The sequence below is a fragment of the Phyllostomus hastatus genome, unplaced genomic scaffold (assembly GCF_019186645.2).
Source record: "Phyllostomus hastatus isolate PE091 unplaced genomic scaffold, TTU_PhHast_1.1 phas_contig_86, whole genome shotgun sequence".
Taxonomy (NCBI): domain Eukaryota; kingdom Metazoa; phylum Chordata; class Mammalia; order Chiroptera; family Phyllostomidae; genus Phyllostomus; species Phyllostomus hastatus.
Window position 1 is genome coordinate 76,853,680 of NW_025333977.1, and position 19,320 is coordinate 76,872,999.

Sequence of the window (19,320 nt, forward strand, 5' to 3'; positions counted from 1 at the left end):
AGTCCATGTGAATTTGTTCATCACAGCCACAACACATGGACCCTGCTGGCTGGAGTCAGCATCATTATTGCATTTGACTCATGTTCTCTGCTGTATAGTATAGTCACATGCCACATGACATTTCAGTGACAGACTACATATACAGTGGTAGTCACATAAAATTATATTGGAGCTGAAAAATCTCTATCACTTAGTGTCATCTTAATTTCAGAGTGCAACATATTACTCATGTGTTTGTGGTGACAATGGTGTAAACAAACGTACTGCCTGCTAGTTGTATAAAAGTATGGCACATTATTTTAGTACATACTACTTGACAACAAACGACTATGTTATTACTTTATGTATTTACTATAGTATATATTTAATCATTATTTTAGAGTATACTCTCTTATTAAAAAAAACAACTTTGCTATAAAACAGTATGCTGTTAATGCCAGTAACACCTTCAAAGGTCTTGTGTTTAGTACCTTTTGACTATAACATTTTCTCTTGTGCTTGATTTAATCTTGTGTTTTACCCATTTTGGGTAGCCTAAGTGCTCAGTGCTTATCAAGTCTTCATTAATGTCCTAGACCTTCATATTCACTACTCACTCAATCATTCATCCAGAGCAACCTCATTCATGGCAAGTGCCCTACACAGTGCACCATTTTTTATCCTTTATTCTGTAATTTCACTGTACCTTTTCTATGTTTAGATGCATAAATACCATTGTGTTACAACTGCCTACAGTATCCAAAGCAGTAATATGCTGTACAGTTTTGTAGCCCAGGACCAAGAGGCTATATCATTATAGCCTAGGTGTTTAGTAGGCTGTACCACCTAGGTTTGTATAGATACATTTATGATGTTCATACAATGACTCATGTCTCAGAATGCTTCCCTGTGGTGCATGACTGTATTCCAGTGTATAAATCTTCTACAGTTTAGGTGCCCATTTCACAGCTGACGGCATTTGAGTTGTTTCTAATTCTTGGCTATTAGGAGCAGCACTGCTATATTTTGTATATGTCTTCTGATAAACATATGTATTCAGTTCTTTGGGGTAAATACTTAAGAGTGAAAATGGTTGGGTCCTGGTGTATGCATGTGTCTACTGTTAGTAGATGAAACAGTTTTCATTAGTGGTTATATCAATTTTCAGCCCATGAGTATTGGGACACTTAGGAATTTTTTACATTCTCATCTGTGCTTGCTCTTATGCCTATTTTTAACTTTAATCATCTTGTGGACATGTAGTGGTACTGCATTACTATTTATATTTGCATTCCCTGAATATTAATAAATCGAGTAACCATTTCATATTTATTGACCAATTCAAGTTTTGTTTAGGTTAGCTATTACATTCAGTGTTTTTTCCAATGTATATGCACAAGTTCTTAAATAATATATTTTAGATTAGAGTTCTTAGTTGGATATATGTATTATAGGTACCTTTTCCCATGCTGTGAGCTGCCTTTTCACTCCTTTACTGGTTGGGAGTCTTTTCATGAACAGAAACACTTAATTTTAATCTAGTCCCACTTATCAACTTTTTTCCTATATAGTTGTTTCTGTTTCCTGTTTAAGAAAATCTTTGTCTGTTCCGAGACTATAAAGAAATTCTGCTGGGTGTTTCTCCTAAAAGTTCACTGTTTTACCTTTCACATATAAATCTACAATCTTTCTAGAACTGATTTTCACATTTGGTGTGAGGTAAGGGTCAAAATTCAGTTTTCTTCCCATATGAATATTCAATGGACCCAGTGGTATTTATTAAAATGACCATACTTTTAAGACTGCACTGTTCTCAACCAGAAGATTCACAAAATACAGGTTTGGTTTGCACTATATTCTGTTCCATTGTGCTGTCTACACTTATGCTAATACTGTGCTCTTTTAATTTTTGTAGCTTCATATTAAATCTTGATATCTGGTAGCATTATAAACCCTCCAACTTTGTTCATTTTTTTTTTCAGGATAGCCATGGTTATTTTTGGACCTATGCATAACCACACAAATTTTATAATAAGACCTGGCTGGTGTAGCTCAGTGGATTGAGTGCTAGCCTATGAACTAGAAGGGTTGTCAGTTCCATTCCCAGTCAGAGCACATGACTGGGGTATGGGCGAGGTCCCCAGGTGGGGGTGTGTGAGAGGCAAATGATCAATGTTTCTCTCCCTCCTTTACCCTCTCTCTAAAAATAAATAAATAAATAAAATCTTTAAAAACAAAATTTTATAATCAGCTGCCCAATTTCCACATATACCAAAATAAAGACAAAAGCAAAAAACACTAAAATGTCCTAGAATTTTGATTGACCTAATATTGTAAACTCTTGTAATCTACGGACCTTAGTGTGTCCATATTTATTTAGGTTTTTTATTTCTCTCAATGTTTTGTAATTTCATAATAGAGGTTTTGTACATGTTCTGTTGGATTTATCCCCTAAGCATTTGACATTTTTAAAAATCTGTAAATGGTAACATTTAAAATATTTCATTTTCTATTTGTTTAACAATTTGTACACGTATTTTGGTGAACTTATGGACATGTCTTTCTTGGCTATATAGCTAGGAGTAGAACTGCTGTGTTATGCAGTACACATACGTTCAGCAGGCACCATGGGGTAGTTTTCAAAAGGGACTGTACCAGTGTACCAGTACAGAGGAGGGTTCTAGGGCCTTGGTAATGTTTTGTTTTCTGATCTAGACATTGGTTATACGTCTGTGTTTGGTTTGTAAAGACTGAGAGAACTGTGTACTTAGACTTTCCCCACATTAAAGTTTTTAAAAAGTTTAAAACAAAGAGTCATGTTTTTACATACCTTTGAAGAAGAATCAGGATCCTTTCCATTAAGAAGACCTAACACTTGCTTAAGACATGAAGAAAAGTGCTCATACCTAGGTTTGAAATAAAAATATACATCAAGTGAATAATACTATAGTAACTACATATGGTGCCAGTTGGGTCCTAAAATATCATGGAAAACACTTCATGAAGTAAATTATTGTCTAACCACTATGCTGACACATCAAAAATAAATATAAAATTTCATCTATTTATTTTAAGCTTCTAATACGGAACAGTCTTTGTAAAGTTTATACTTTAAACTTGAAACATTCTATCACTATGATACACATAAATTGGCTGTCATTTATAAGACTGAAAAAAATGACTGATGTAGCAATAAGTAAGTCATTTAACCTTTCTATACCTCAACAGCCTTTTTTAAGGGCTGTAAAATTCAAAGAACACTAATATATATATTAATGAATTAGTTACTTATTTCTAAAGCATCTACAATTTCCATACATTAAATTAGGCTATGCAGATGTAGAGGTAAAGGGCAGGTCCCTGTGTTAAATAACTCTAAAAGGTATTAGTGATACTACTCTAATTATAATCTATGTGATTGGTACATCCAGATTTGGAAGCACAGTGTCCTGCCAAAGTACTCAAAGTCTAAGGATGGAGGCAAAAAACCCAAAAAATAATAATACAATGTAATGTAAAATATGCTATAATGGAAATGTTTAAATGCTATGATACAAGATGAGTATCAAACCTAGACTTACTGGAACAGACCTGATCGAGTGAAACTTCCCAGACTTGAGTATTAAAGATCAATGGAACAGAACAGAGAGCCCAAAAATCAACCCATTTTTAAAAATATTTTATTTCTTTCTTTTAGAGAGAAGGGGAGGGAGGGAGAAAGAGAGGGAAAGAAACATTAGTATATGGTTGTCTCTTGCACGCCCCCTACTGGGGACCTGGCTGGAAACCCAGGCATGTGCCCCTGACTAGGAATCGAACTGGCGACCCTTTGGTTTGCAGGCCAGCGCTCAATCCACTAAGCCACACCAGCCAGGGCCTCAGCCCATATTTTTATGGTTAATTAATATTTGACAAGGGAGACAAGAGCATACAATGAGGTAAAGATGGTCTCTTGAGAACTGAACAGGTACATGCAAAAAAGGAAACTAGACCAACTTACACTATACACAAGGATAAACTCAAAATGGATAAAAGACTTAAATGTAAGTCACAAAACCATAAAAATCCCAGAAGAATACATTGGCTGCCAAATCTCAGATGTCTCTCTTAGTGATAGTTTTGCCAATACGTCTCCTAGGACAAGGGAAATAAAGAAAAAAAATAAACAAATGGGACATCAAACTAAAAAGTTTCTGCACAAAAAAAGAAACCACTAACAAAATAAAAAAGAAACCCACTGTATGGAAGAACACACTTGCCAATGATATATTTGATAAGAATTTAATTTCAAGAAAGATATAAAGAACTTACACAATTCAACACCAGGAAGACAAATAATCCAATTAAAAAAAAAGGCAGAGGACCTGAATAGATAATTCTCCAAAGAAAATATACAGCTGACCAAAAGACATATGAAAACATGTTCAATGTCACTAATCACCAGAGAGATGCAAATTAAAACCACAATGAGGGGACTTCCTGCCAAGATAGTGACGCAGGTAGATAGGCTTTGCTTCCTTGCACAACCAAACGAAGGACAACAACAAACTTAAAAGAAAAAACAACCAGAAGTGACAGAAAAATCAAATTGTATGGAAGCCCAACAACCAAGGAGTTAAAGAAAAAACATTCATTCAGACTGGTAATAATAGAGGCAGGCAGGACAAAGAGGATAAGTGGCAAGGCGGTGAACTGGGCAGTCTCACATTTGTGTGTGGACAAACTGGGAGGAACAATTAGGTAATGAGACAGACCACAAAACCCAGGGTTCTAGCACAGGTACATACAGCCTCAAAACCTCTGGTTGTAAAAACCTGAGGGGGTTGCAGTGGTGGGAGAAACTCCCACCCTCACAGGAGTTTGTCGGAGAGACCCACAAGGCCTTAGAACGTACACAAGCCTGCCCATCCGGAATCAGCACCAGAAGGGTCCAATTTGCATATGGGTAGCAGGGGAAGTGACTGAAAGGCAATGGAGAGCTGAGCAAGCAGCACTGTTCTCTCTCTGATCCCTCCCCCACATACAGTGCCACAACGCTGTGATGTGGGTTGCCCCACCCTGGTGAATACCTAAGGCTCTGCCTCTTACTGTGTAACAGGTACACCAAGACAAAAAATATGGCCCAAATGAAAGAATAGATCATATCTCCAGAAAAAATATGACTAAGCAATGAAGACCTAGCCAACCTATCAGATGCAGAGTTCAAAACACTGGTATTCAAGGATGCTCACAGAAATGGTTGAGTACAGTTGCAAAATAGAGGAAGAAGTGAAAGCTATGCAAAGTGAAATAAAGGAAAATATACAGGAACTAACAGAGATGGGAAGGAAATTGGGACTCAAATCAATGGTATGGAATAGAATGAAGAAACATTCAACTGGAAAGAATGAAGAAACAAGAACTCGAAAAAATGAGGAAAGGCTTTGGAACCTCTGAGACAGCTTGAAATGTTCCAACATCCGAATCATAGGGGTGCCAGAAGGAGAGGAAGAGGAGCAAGAAATTGAAATCTTATTTGAAAAAATAATGAAGGAGAACTTCCCCAATCTGGCAAAGAAAACAGACTTCCAGGAAGTCCAGGAAGCTCAGACAGTTCCAAACAAGTTGGACCCGAGAAAGTACACACCAAGGCATATCATAATTACATTATCCAAGAATAAAGATAAGGAGAGAATATTAAAAGAAGCAAGAGAAAAGGAGTCAGTTACTTACAAAGGACTGCTCATAAGACTATCAGCTGATTTCTCAAAAGAAACCTTACAGGCAAGAAGGGGCTAGAAGAAGTATTCCAAGTCATGAAAGGCAAGGACCTATATCCAAAATTACTCTATCCAGCAAAGGTATTTAGAATGGAAAGGCAGATAAAGTGCTTCCCAGACAAGGTCAAGATAAAGGAGTTCATCATCACCAAGCCCTTATTACATGAAATGTTAAAGGGATTTATCTAAGAAAAAGAAGATAAAATATGAACAGTAAAATGACAACAAACTCACAACTATCAATGACCAAACCTTAAAAAAAAAAAAAAGGAACTAAGCAAACAACTAGAACAGGAATGGAGATCACATGGAAGGTTATCAGCCAGGAGTGGGAGAGGAGAGAATGGGGGAAAAGGTACAGGGAATAAGAAGCATAAATGGTAGGTAGAATGTAGACAGAGGGAGGGTAAGAATAGTATGGAAAATGGGAAAGGCCAAGAACTTGTATGTATGATCCATGGACATGATCTAAAGGGGGGGAGAATGATGGTGGGAAGGGTGTGCAGGGCAGAGAGTCATAAAAGGGAGAAAAAATGGGACAACTATAATAGTATAATCAATAAAATATACAAAAAAAAAAGAGAAAAGAAAACCCAATGACATATCACTTCATATCTGCCAGAATGGCTACCATCACTAAATCAACAAACAGCAAATGCTGGCGAGGATGTGGAGAAAAGGGAACCCCTGTGCACTGTTGGTGAGAATGCAGACTGGTGCAGCTACTGTGGAAAACTGTAAGGACTTTCCTCAAAAAATTAAAAACAGAATTGCCTTTTGACCCAGTGATCCCACTTCTGGGAATATATCCTAAGAATCCTGAAACACTAATCAGAAAGAATATATGTACCCCTACATTCATAGCAGCATTATTTATAACAGCCAAGATCTGGAAACAGTCCAAGTGCCCATCATAGATGAGTGAACAAAAAGGCTGTTGCACATATTTACACAGCCAATAAAAAGAAAGGACTTTTGCCTTTTGCCACAGCAAAGATGGACTTGGAGATTATTATGCTAAGTAAAATACTCTAGTCAGAGAAAGATAAGTGCCATATGATCTTACTTATTATATGTGGAATCTAATTAACAAAATAAAATGACAAACACAATAGAACCAGAGGCATGGATATATGGAATAGTCTGACAGCTGTCTGAGGGGAGCGAGGCAGGGGAGACTGAATGAAAGAAGGAGAAGTGATTAGCCAATTGTATAGTGATGGCTAGAGGGAAGAGGGTGGGGGCTGGGTGAAAGTGGGCAGAAGGTTTGGGGGAAATGGGGACATCCGTAATAGTGTCAATAATAAAAATAAAGAAAAATATTTTTTAAAATTAAACAAAAATAAAACATAAAATAAGAAATGAGTCAGACATACACAGGACATAGAGTATTCCAGACTTCTAGATGAAGCACTTCAGAGACAGCAGCACGTGGACACATGAAATGGCATTTCTAGCAAGTTGGTGGTCCTATTTATTGTCTGAAATGATTATACAAAAGTATGTAAGAAAGAAAATGTGAAGAAATAAGGCTCATATACTGCCACGGACCAGATTTTAGAGGGTTATACTGAGAATTTGGATATTCACCTTGAAAACAATGGCAGATCACAGATTTTGAAAGGGACATATGGTTGAAGAAAAAGATGAAAGTTGGGCATATGTATAAATCAAGGGAGTCAACTGAATGGTAGGCACTAAAGAAATAAGAAAAACTGCTGAGGATAAGATAGAATGAAACTTAGTCCACAGAATAATAGTATATGTTTATAAACAAAACAGGAGGGCACTAAGTAAGAAGTGGAATAAACAGAGGTAACCTTACTCAGGAGAACAGATTTGAGGAAATGGCAATTATATGGGATTCTGGTTTTTTTTTTTATTTTTTGTTTTTGTTTTTCCTTTGAAACAAAGAGATTAAGGGCATTTTCTGAGTAAAAAATGGCAAGAGAAAAGTAGTAAATATTTAAAGGAGTCACTATAGGAAATGTGAAAGAAAGCTGACTGGAAATAAATGTAAGAGATGTTGCCCAGGTAAAGCCAGAGATCATGAGCATGCAGTATACAAATTCAGAATGCTTGATTTTTTCCAAGAGTTGATAAGGAACCCAGGCATTAAGTTAGACTTTGTAACAGATTCAGGAATGTTTTGATAAATGGTAGAGCAGATAAATAAGAGGACAACATAATTTTCTTTCAGAGCGAATTTGGGGTTCTAGGCTAGACAGAAAATATGTAATACAACTGAGAGATATATAGAAGTGATTAAGCAACCACTTATATCAGATTATCTTTCTGTCCTACTAGAGAGGTATACCCAAAATAGTTTTTTTTTGTTTACTCTAAAGCTGTTAAATAAGCAGTACTGTATTTGGTGGTTGGAATGGATATTACATGAGAATATACTAGGAAGATTCTTAGAACAAAGAGTACTCCAGAAGACATTTATCTACTGAGGCTTAAGAGGAGAAAAGATGAAATGCCACTGTGAATGTTGTTTGCTATTTCTAAGTATCAGTTGACCATATGAGCACTGGTCAACCTTACCCTTGTGCTTAGCTTTTATTTTTTTTTAACATCTATATTCTATGTTCCTTAAAGATTAGGAACTATGTTTTTGCATAATTTCTAGATCAGGAAAAGTACACTAAGAAATTAGGAAAAACAAATGAGGAAATTTGCTTTTAATTTTCATATAAGCAAATTAGGAAAAGCATATTATACCAAAAAAAAAAGTCAAGTTGAAACAATCCTAAATGCGGTTGCCTTCAAAGAGCCAAATGTAGAGCTCCTTGCCCCTAGTAAAGGAGTAGTTACATGTATACAGTCCTAAAATTACATTCAGCCTTTGAAGGTGACCACAAGGCTGATGTGGCCCCTGATGAAAATGAGTTTGACACCCCTGCTCTAGATTCTATATTCCTTAAAGTTTAAGGACTATGTTTTCATATCCCTGCCTTTGCTAACACTGACTCCTCCTGCATGCTCGACCACAGTAGAGCTCAATAAACATTTTCTTGTTTCTGAAAGATTTGTTAATTTAATTCTCTGAAGTAATTTCAGGGATTTTCTAACTTAGGACCACGAAGCGGTTCAGACACTGGGAAAATTTAACTCAAGATGCAAAATGTACATGAGCTCCTTGGAAAATGGTCTCTATTAGAACTCAAAACATAAATAACCACATGAAATGCTATTGTGATAGAATGGACATCTAAACATGTATTCTTGAATGTATTCTTATTTTTACCTTATAACACAACTGAGGCTTCCACTGAAGGAAACATCCATTTTTATACAAAAAAAAAACAACACGGAAAGACATACTGACAGGAACGTCCTTATAATAAAAATATTGTTTCAAAAAATCATAATATTCAAGATTTAAAACTGGTTTTTAAACAGATTAATCAAGATGTGTACATTTTGGAGAATAACACAACCTTATTCGTCTAAGACAAAGACTGAAACAGACACACAAACTTCCTTGTTATACGTTTACATTTCAGGCCAGGAAAACAAGAAAGAATAAGAATAAAGCACATCAAAATATTCTTAGTTAGGCTACTCTGAATCAGTAGAACTCAAGTTTATTATCTAAAAAAGACAGTTTTATTTATCAGAAATAAATCTTGTTGTTTTTTTTTAAAGTCTTAAAATTTGTCAAAGAGAGCCATACCTGGTAAGATAGTCAGCAATTTTAGGATTCTTAAGGAGATCCATAAACAGATCAACTGAATACTTTCTGGTTAGTGTGCCATCACCATTTATGAGAATATTAAATATCAGCTGAAAAGTCTGATGAATGTTTCGAGCATGGAACAGCTTAAAAACAAATTAGGAAAAACATGTTATACCAAAAAAAGTTAAGTTGAAACAATCCTAAAACTTAATAATTAGCCTCAATGACTTAAAGTATCAGAGAATATAAACTTCAGAATTATCTTCAAAAATAGTAACAAAATAATATTTACCTTTTCTCCAACCTCTTCGCTTAATGTCAAACTGGATAATATTGAAAGTGCAAATACAACTACAGTTAAACTGCTATGCGCCAAGAAGCTTATAAGAGTTCGATAAAAAGATTTCACATTATTCTGAGGAAGAAAAAAAATAGAATGAAAAATTGTGTTTTATAGTTTGGCTTAGAAAGTACATCTTGCACAGGGTAGGTAAATGTTTATTAAACATCATTATCAACTTAAGAGATCATTTCAAGGAGAGGGTACTTGCATATATTGCTTACAGTAGTATAGACAAGTACAATCTTAGTGAAGAGTAGTGTTTAGATTCAGGATTATGAGTAAAGGTTTAACTTCTCAAACACTTCCATGGCTCAAAATAACCTCCACTTCCAAAATAACACTAGGTCAGAATAATCAAGCACATAAACAAATGAAATATTATTTAATTTAAAATTAAACAGGTAGTGTGCATGGTCCAGCCACAGAAACGCCACTGAGTGTGGATGGTAGTGTATATGAATGTCTTGCATGAGATGAACAGTAATTTGAACATTTCACCTAAAATGTCATATGGTGTGCTTGACAGTAACATTGTTATGTTACAGAATTACATGCTTATGATTTTCTAACAAAAAATTTTTATGTAATAAACAAGAGGTTATTTGTACCAGACCCTGTATATTGCACAGCAGAGAACTATTCACAAAGCACCTTAAAGAATCAACAAACTCCCTTGATTTAATATATTTCTAATGGTCGGTCAGTTAACCTCATTAGTGTGCCTTTATTTATCACAAATACTGGTAGTTGATGCCAGGTATTTATTCATGAATCTTTCTGGTGGAAGTTTCCATGAATTTTGTGGAAATATAAGATTGAAGTAAATGGGACTGCTGGTGATATGCCTCCCTTCTATCAGCACAAAATAATTTAGCTTTTTTTGTGTTATTCAATACAACAAATGACAGAATGGTAATAGGAGGAAAACTTTTAGTACTCAATATTTGTATTAACCCTTAATATCTTAAACACAACATATATGAAGGCTAGAATACTTCATGATATTTATATGTCAATCTGATTCTTCATTAACTTTAATGGGTCAGCTGGAGGAGACAAAATAAAATTTTCTTGAAGTACACAGCCCACCACAAAATAAGAAAGAAAAAAACTTCTTACCAAAGTCTTTATGTGTGTTTGAACAGAAAGATTATGTCGACAAAGATTTGCCAATAATCCTAGACAAGGCATTGTTAACTCATCTTCAGAAGACTGACTGTTGTTTTAAGAAAAATAATAAAAAATAAAAGCATGAAGTTCATTTAAATTATTCAAAATATACACATATAAATTTCTCTTTGAATGTAAAAAGAAAAATCTGATTAACATGTGAAGATAATCAAGCTTTGAATAGTATTGTCCATTTATTTCATGTTTTGAAACTAAATGATCCTCTTCATTGCAGCATGGAAATGAGGAAATAATTGTCAGAGTGATCATGTGCTAATTCATCAGTATATTCTCATATCAAGAAGATTAAATACAAACATACAATTTCAGTTCACGATAATTTTTTTCTATTTAAATAAAGCCATTAAAGTTTTGTTCTGAAAAGTAAAGCTGTTTCACATCATTTGATCCTTAGAATCCTCTGAGAGGAGCAGATAAGAATCAGTCTCAGTTTAAAAAAGATGGGAAAACCTATCTAAAAAAAAACTGAACTATTACATTGTTTGAGTTTAAAAATAAACCAATAGATTATTTGGTTATATGTTTGGTTGCATACTTACATGTGATCTATCAGGAATGTAATTAATTCATCTATATTGGCACCAAAATGGAAAATTTTGATGTTATATGTTAACCTCTGCAGAAGTTGAATGCACTGAGAATAAAAAAATAGTAATAAATATAAACACATAAAAATAGTTTGCATGCTCTCCAGGAATGAACTTCTATGCATATTCTGGGTATGTGACCATTTAAGGAGGCAGAATTTAGAGTAAGAACTTTTCCATTTCTTAAAATGGTTTTCCATTTCTTAAAATGGTTTTCTCTCTCTCTCTCTTTTTTAAATACAAAGTGGTAAGACTACTAAGAACTTTAGGATTCATCTCCTGATGCACACATTCCTATATATCAATCTCAAAGAGAGCATCTTTTGATCAACCTGGTTTCCTTAATCTTATAATTCCATCAATTCTAAGATATATTTTTTTTTCACATTTACCATCTTTCAAATTACATGTCAGTTTAACTGGCATTGTTTTCCTTTCTTACAAGTGTATTTTACATTCAATAAAATATGGGTATCAGAGATTTGAGTCTATGCTAAATAAGACCAAATCTATAGCTTCAATTTTTATAGAATGTTTCCTTAATAAATTGAGACTAGATGCTAACTACAATTACAATTTTAATGTGAGTAAGTTACACCTCAAAATACTGACATCTATGTTTATAAGTCTGTCAAAGCAGTTATAATGTAGATCTGTTCACACTTCAGTAATAGTGCTACATGTGAATAAGCTTCCTTTCTCTGAAGAAACTTTCAAACAGTACTACATGTATGATCAATCAGTTCTTAAATTTATTAATGGCAAGAATATGCCTAATCATGCAGTACCGTGCTGGCATATACACTATGAGTTAGCAGTTTCTAACAGATACTATCAACTTTGATCTGAAAATAAGGAAGCACAAGTACTAAGTGAAAAGTACTGTGTGAGTATGTATACCTGCAAAAACACTGAATCATTGTGGCAAGTGCTGCTCCGACATACCACTCCTGCCAGCACATTATTCAGGTTATATGTATTCTGAAGATAGTCTCTAGTTTCATTGTCTACAGCTGTAAAGTAAAGTAAAAATGGCACAAAATATATCAATTTGACATGTGGTCTTCACAGATGAAAGAAATAATTTTAACTTCCATATTAAATTTGCCATTATATAAAAAAGCGAAATAGGATATGACTATTTTACCTACAAATACTTTCCAATTCAGGTTAGTCATAGAAATTGTATTACTGTGGGTTACTGGGATTTTTAAAAAAATAACAAGCATGTATTAATTTTACAATTACACACAAAAATATCTTCCCTATACCCCCAAATACAAATTAAGAAAAAAAGTAGCTATTAAATGAAAATTTAAAACCAAAGCTATGTTTTTACCCTTAGCCCTAAGTTCAGTGAAGCTTACCAAAAAAAGATGACTTTTTTTTATCATAAGCTATGATTTGTCTTAGTGCTGTATTTAGTATTGGCATTATATGAATGTACTTTTTTTAAATTCAAAAGTAGGTCAGTATTTCCCAAGGCACATTCTTATCTGTAAACCACTGAAACTTTGATATGCTTCAGATTCTTAGATCGTATAATTTTAAGAAAGGATGCATCCAATACCCGCCTTTCAAGGGGTCCACAAAGCAAAATAACTCTGTAAGGTCCTGTAATGAAGAAATTTTTTGAATGCAAATCATTCTCCCAAAGATTCTATAACTAAACCTGCCCCTAAAAAACTAATAAATTCATACATCTTTTAAAAAATGAAAAAGATAAATTACCTAATTGAGATAGCAAACTGATGATACTGAAGATCAGTGGAGCGCTGATGTTTGGGTCTTCAAGTAGCTCTACAAGGCAACTCAAACATTCACTCGGTAATATCTGATTTGATGTAAATAATCGTGTGAGCTTCTGTCCAGAGATTACCTACAAAATAGTAATTAAAATGTGTCAGTTAGAAATTGGCAGTTTTTAGCTCTTTTCCGTTTTAATAAAAACTCAGTTCTTCCAAAGTGCCACTGCTTCTCTCTTTCCCAGTTTAGAAAATTCATACATGCTGTTCCCTCTGCTTGGAAGATTAATTACTTATCCCTTCTTTCATTGGCTAACATAGTCATTAGGGTTTCAGTTTTAATTTCTTTCCTCCAGGAAGCTTTTTCTAATCTTCCATGAACTACATTATGTTAGGTTTGCCTACTATGTTATCGTATCGTACATTATACTTTTATTTTATAAACTGCCAAACTTTTGACAACCTAGCAATATATATCCTCCCTAGTGACCTAACAATATTTATCTTCCCTACTACACTTAATACTCCATGAAGCAATCAAGTACAAATCAACACTCTACTACCAATGTATTTTTTGAACAAATGAATTCCAGTACATTTATTCCACCTACTTTGAGGGAGACAATGGAAAGTGAAAAGTAGCTAAATTCAAGATTAGCTGCAAAATTAAATCTATGATTATTCCTGCTCCCTCCCCAAAACAATAGCTGAGCCCAGAAATTAGATATTATAAAAAGGGAAGTTAAAAAAATTTCTTTAGATACCCACGTCAGGCATAGAAGAATTTTATTTTTGACTATTTCATATTTTACTCCTCTCTTACAACCCTACAAAATACCCTCTCCCTTCCCACTTGAAAAGGTCAAGTTGGGATTGAAGGTCCAAAACAGCTGTCTGACAGCCATGTATTTTCAAAATGCTTTTTGAATATTATTCATTAATAAAAATATCTTTTCTATGAAAATGGAAAACAATTACTTTAGAATTAGACTAAACCTGTTCTATATGTCTTTACTTTTAAAAGGTCAAGTCTAAGAAGGCTGTTTTAGCATCCCTCTAATTCACTGGTGGCAAATAGGGCCTGAGGGCTGATTGCAGCCCTCCACCTTGTTTTATCCCACTAGCACTTTGTTTCTAACCAGCGGCAGCACTGAGCTCTTGCTTAACTGTTAAGGAGTAGTTACATTTACACAGTCCTAAAGTTACATTCGGCCCATTGAAAGCAACCTTGAGGCTGATGTACCACCCCCCAACCCATGAAAATGAGTTTGACACTCCTGCTCTAATGTTTTCTTTTTGTGTCCTTTTATTCCCTTACCCAGGTGTCAGTTTTTCTTCTAAGCTTTCCTGAAAATGGAGTTTCAGAATATCTCTTCCCAAGGATTATGTGGTTTAACATGTAAGTAAAAGTCTGTAAGACTGAAAAATGGTCCAAAGGTGAAGTTAAGTATTCAGAGAAGATATTTTGTGGTAAGCAACCTCAGAAGAGCATTGCCCTTTTGCCTACTTATAAAGATAGCCCTCTAGAAGTCTAAGACATTTTCTGCTTTAAATACTCTAATGTGTAATAATGACTTATTACAAGGTAAAATTAAAAAATTGCTTTATAAATTTTCTTTGCTCATATATACTGAATGTTTTAAGCAAACAGAATTTATTTTAGTAACAACTAGTACTTTAGCACTTACTCAGGGGTATTATGTATGTTAATTCTTTTCATATTCACAGTAATTTGCATGGTAGGTGCTAACTGTATTGCAGGTGGGTAAACTGAGGCACACACTGAGACAGTAACATAACTGGGATCCATTGTTCCTGAATCCATGTTCATAATCATTATATAAGATTAGTGCTATGAAACACCAACAAGACTGAATAGAACCACAGGCATGGAAACATGAACAGACACAATGACTAGAGGGGATAATGGTGGAAAGAAGGGGAAAGGACTAGACAGGGAACATATATGAATGACACATGGGTATGTACAACCGTGTGGGGACTGTCTATGGGGGGGATGGGTGGAGGAGGGCAAAGCGGGGAAAATTGGGACAATTGTGACAGAATAACAATAAAAAAATAGAAATTAAAAAAACACATCAAGATTGAGAACAATTCAGCTCTACCAATTACAAAAGAATTCAAAGCTCAGGTTCTGCATAAAGATTTCTTTATGGGACTATAAAGAAAAATTAGTAGTAGAAGTACAGCAGAATAGCAGAACGAATAATCAATCTTTCACAGAATAACCATTTCTCTGAATTTTCATATGTTGCTCTCATGAGGTATGCACAAAGATATTCACCATTAATATCATCATCAAGATGGTTAAAATTTAAAAATCTGTGGATTAATGGCAGCAAATTTCATGTATTGATAGTGGGAGGGTAAACTGGTATCATTTGTAAAAAACTGCTTAACAGTTTCAACTAAAACTGAACATAAACATTAAGACTTAACAATTCTACTTCTACATATAAAAGCATAAGAGAAATTAGTGCTTTTATCTGCAAAAAAGCATGAACATATTTATATATTTATTCAAATTCTACCCAGAACTGGAAACAACTCAAATGCCCATCAACAGAATATAAACTGAATATATAAAATAGAATTTTATACAGAAATAAAAAATAAAGTGTGCAACATGAATAAATTTCAGATTATATTGAAAGAAGCCAAATACAAGAGTATGCATTGTATAAGTACACTTATCTGAAATTAATGAGCAGTGACAATTGAAAAAACCTTACCTGAGGGCTAGAAATATCATAACTATATTATGATACAGATGGTAGCTACTAGAGTGCACAGATATGTTAAAAAAACTATCAAGCTCTTTAGTTAAGACTGCATGTTATGCACAGAATATATGTTATCTTTCTAAATGATATAAGATTTTTCAGTAAACTCTTTGAAAGTTTGAAACACAGTATCAAGTCTTTAAGCCTCAAATTTCCTTGAAGTCTCCTTCAATTCATGATAACATGGTGCTCAGATTCAAAACATACCTGTTTATTCTAAAGACAGGTTATGTTCAAAATTAATATTTAAAATACTTGACTCCTTTGTCTTAAGAAAAACTAATAGCCCTGTTTATTCTGTGGCTTCTGGATCCACTAGCACACTGTTCTATCCTGACTGAGAAGTAAAGCATTAGCATTTAACAACTAACACCTTCATCATATTTAGATTTCTAGAAATTTGTTGAGGTAATGCATGAAAAAAAATGTACTTAGGATATGGGCACCTGAAATTGTAAGGAACACCAGTAAAGCCTGAGGCACATTTAAGAACTCCAGTTTTACCAAAAACTGATGTTGCACCATTAACAACTGTTTTCTCTTTACAGTATTTTGTTAATCTCTGGTAATTTAATGTTTTATCACAGGATTAATATGACAAATAGAATATATTTTAAAATTATATTCAATCCTGTGTTAATTGAAACTGCAACAGAGAGCATTACAATGAGATTTGAACTTCATTGCTTTTTATTAAACTGAGGTCAATGTTCATTGGAATTCCATGAATGCATCAAAAATGACAGCATGTCAAGAGCAAAAAAGTTGTAACACAGAATAAGTACTCTAGGCACAAATCAGTGGGAATTAATAGAAAAAATGAAAACAATTCTGTAGTTTAAGATTGAAAAACCGTGAACAGTATATATTGTGAAAGAAAAAAGGTTATGATTACACTAAGTAAAATTGCTTCTTAATTCAGAGAAAGTTGAAATAAAATTTTTCATATTAGTGTTCAACATGAATTTTTTAAAAAGCAGTAAGGAACAGGTTCAGGTTGTAAATGCCTAAGGGACAAGAGATAAAACAAGTTTTAATCATCACTCCTCATTACCTTCACTCCCGAGAATCGCTGCATAGTCTGTCAGAGCTGTTACGATGGAAAAACCAAAATAAAAGGCAAGGGAAAAGATACAGATTTGAACTTTCTCCTCTACCACCACAAACACAGCCTAAATTTCCCAATTTTGTCTCAACCTTACTCTGGCTAGGATTTCCAGCAGTCGCTCTCCCCTACTGAATGCGAAGGGCCTAGGGACGGAAAAGGAGAGGGTGGGAATTCAAGGCTGACACTCACCTGCCTTTTTTACCAATACAAAAAGACAGCTGAGGAAAGGGAGAGCTGACCTTTCTTTCCTAAACTGGGGCCACTACACCCCGGCTGCACCCCGCACTAAATATTACCACAGGGAAGCCCATCTCGTCCTCCCCTCTGGAGCGCCTCACCTCCAAGTGCCGCAAGAGCTGGGTAGTGTTCGCCTCCGACTTAACGGCTTTATACTGACTAATGGTCAGGAGCAAAGACTTCAGGCAGGCGGTGGAGTCCATCGGAAACCGCAACAGGATAGCCAAGCGGCCACCACCACCCGGCCAGGACGGTCTCCGGCTTTCGCCGCGCTTTTTTTGATTTTTCGGCCCCACCCCTTCGCTGCCAGAAGCTTCCGGTTCCGGTCTAGCTCCGGAAGTCCCTACAACTGCTCTTAATGACAGGAGGGTGTGGAAGAAAAGAGGATGGAGGGAAGGGAGGTTCCGGCAGCTAGCTGGAAGAGCTCAAAGATTCCCTGAAGTGGATGTGGAGCTGTCCTTTTAGACCCCTTATCTGAAAAGCCACGAGCTTTCAGCTTCGAAATTCCGGAAGACGAGAAATCCAGCGAGAAAAGCGATTGCTGCTCAGTGTGTGAAGGAGCGGTTAGGCGCAAAGGGTCGTTTTTCATCCGTGCGCTGTATTTTCGTTTGATTCTTCGGCCTTCACGCTGGATGGCCAGTTTTTATTTGTGCATCATCCTCTACCTGAGAAATGGTTGCTTCCCCCTAGTCTAGACACGGTGAGGATCTCTCGAGGAGAAACTTGGGCTCTAGATTTTGAGGCGGCCTGGGAGGTATCTTTTTTAAAAATCTGTCATATGTCCACCCCTTCTGTCCGGGAATGTTTGTTTCTCACAGTAAACCTATAGCCATGGGATTTTGTGTCAGGTTGTTCTACCTTTACGATCGTCGTTGTCAAACTTATTTGAGAACGCTATCCGCGAGTGACTCCTGGGCCATTACTCCTCTGGGGGTGTTCTCATTAGCGTCAGTCTTTGTAAGTGAAGATGTCTTGTTTTTTCTGGCATGATGGTGTTACAAATCTCGGTGTCTGTGGAAATGACACTGTCGTTTGAGGCTTTTGATCAGAGATATTATGCATGTGTGTGTTATGAAATGAGTCGATTGGCTGTTTCTGCAGTTTTTTGTTTGATGTATACTACTGTTGAATAAAGCTTTAAAAACCAGGTTGAAGAAAACTGGAAGAATGGGGTGCATATTATTTTAATTAAACCATCTGTCAGAAACCATGTTTTGTCAATTCAAAGAGTATTTTGTGCATCACTGCATTTTAAAGACAGTATTTTTATATTAAAAATAAAATTAAATATGAAAGGTTAAAGAATTAGCCAATTGAGAAATACATGCATAATTACTGTATGCATTTATTCATAATGCAAGTAATTATTGAGGTGCAACACCGGCTGGACGTTGCAAGTCAGGGGACAAAGGATGAAGGATCCTCTGCTGTGAAGAAGCTGTCTAATAAGGGAAACATCCTAAATAGTACCTATGTAATTTACATAAATCAGGCACAATTCAGGTATGGTAAAGAGTTCAGTCAGGCTGTCTGCTTACAAATCCTAGCTCTACCTTTTATTGTATGGCCGTAGTGCTTCAGTCTGTTCACAAGGTAAAATCTTGCTAATAGTTACAGATATTTCATAAGATTGTTCATTCAATACATAATTAAGCCTAAAATGTCCTGGGCACTGGTCTAGGCACTAGGTTCAGTGAATAAAGTAAAAATCTTACAGTAAATAAAACAAAACTCTACTATTACATTCTGGTATGGGAAATGAAAACAATAAATAACAAAATAAGGAAAGTGAAGTGGAAAAAAATAGAACAACTATTTCTCTATTGTAAAGGTGACTGAGAAGAAGGGAAAACAGGAGATCAGGATACTGAAAACAACATTTGAG

General features: G+C 35.1%; 1 protein-coding gene across 1 annotated transcript in view; it reads right to left on the bottom strand.

Moving 5' to 3' along the window:
* The window catches only part of CIP2A (cellular inhibitor of PP2A), a 38,137-nt gene extending 20,432 nt beyond the window's left edge, over nt 1-17,705 (bottom strand). The window contains exons 1-8 of the mRNA XM_045851534.1: nt 17,537-17,705; nt 13,273-13,420; nt 12,442-12,554; nt 11,494-11,588; nt 10,883-10,979; nt 9,713-9,835; nt 9,418-9,563; nt 2,810-2,885 (exon numbers count right to left, since the gene is read on the bottom strand). Of these exons, the coding sequence (XP_045707490.1) occupies nt 2,810-2,885; nt 9,418-9,563; nt 9,713-9,835; nt 10,883-10,979; nt 11,494-11,588; nt 12,442-12,554; nt 13,273-13,420; nt 17,537-17,638 (900 nt within the window). The 5' untranslated portion in view covers nt 17,639-17,705. The remainder of the gene's footprint in view (nt 1-2,809; nt 2,886-9,417; nt 9,564-9,712; nt 9,836-10,882; nt 10,980-11,493; nt 11,589-12,441; nt 12,555-13,272; nt 13,421-17,536) is intronic.
* Nucleotides 17,706-19,320: the final 1,615 nt, after the last annotated feature.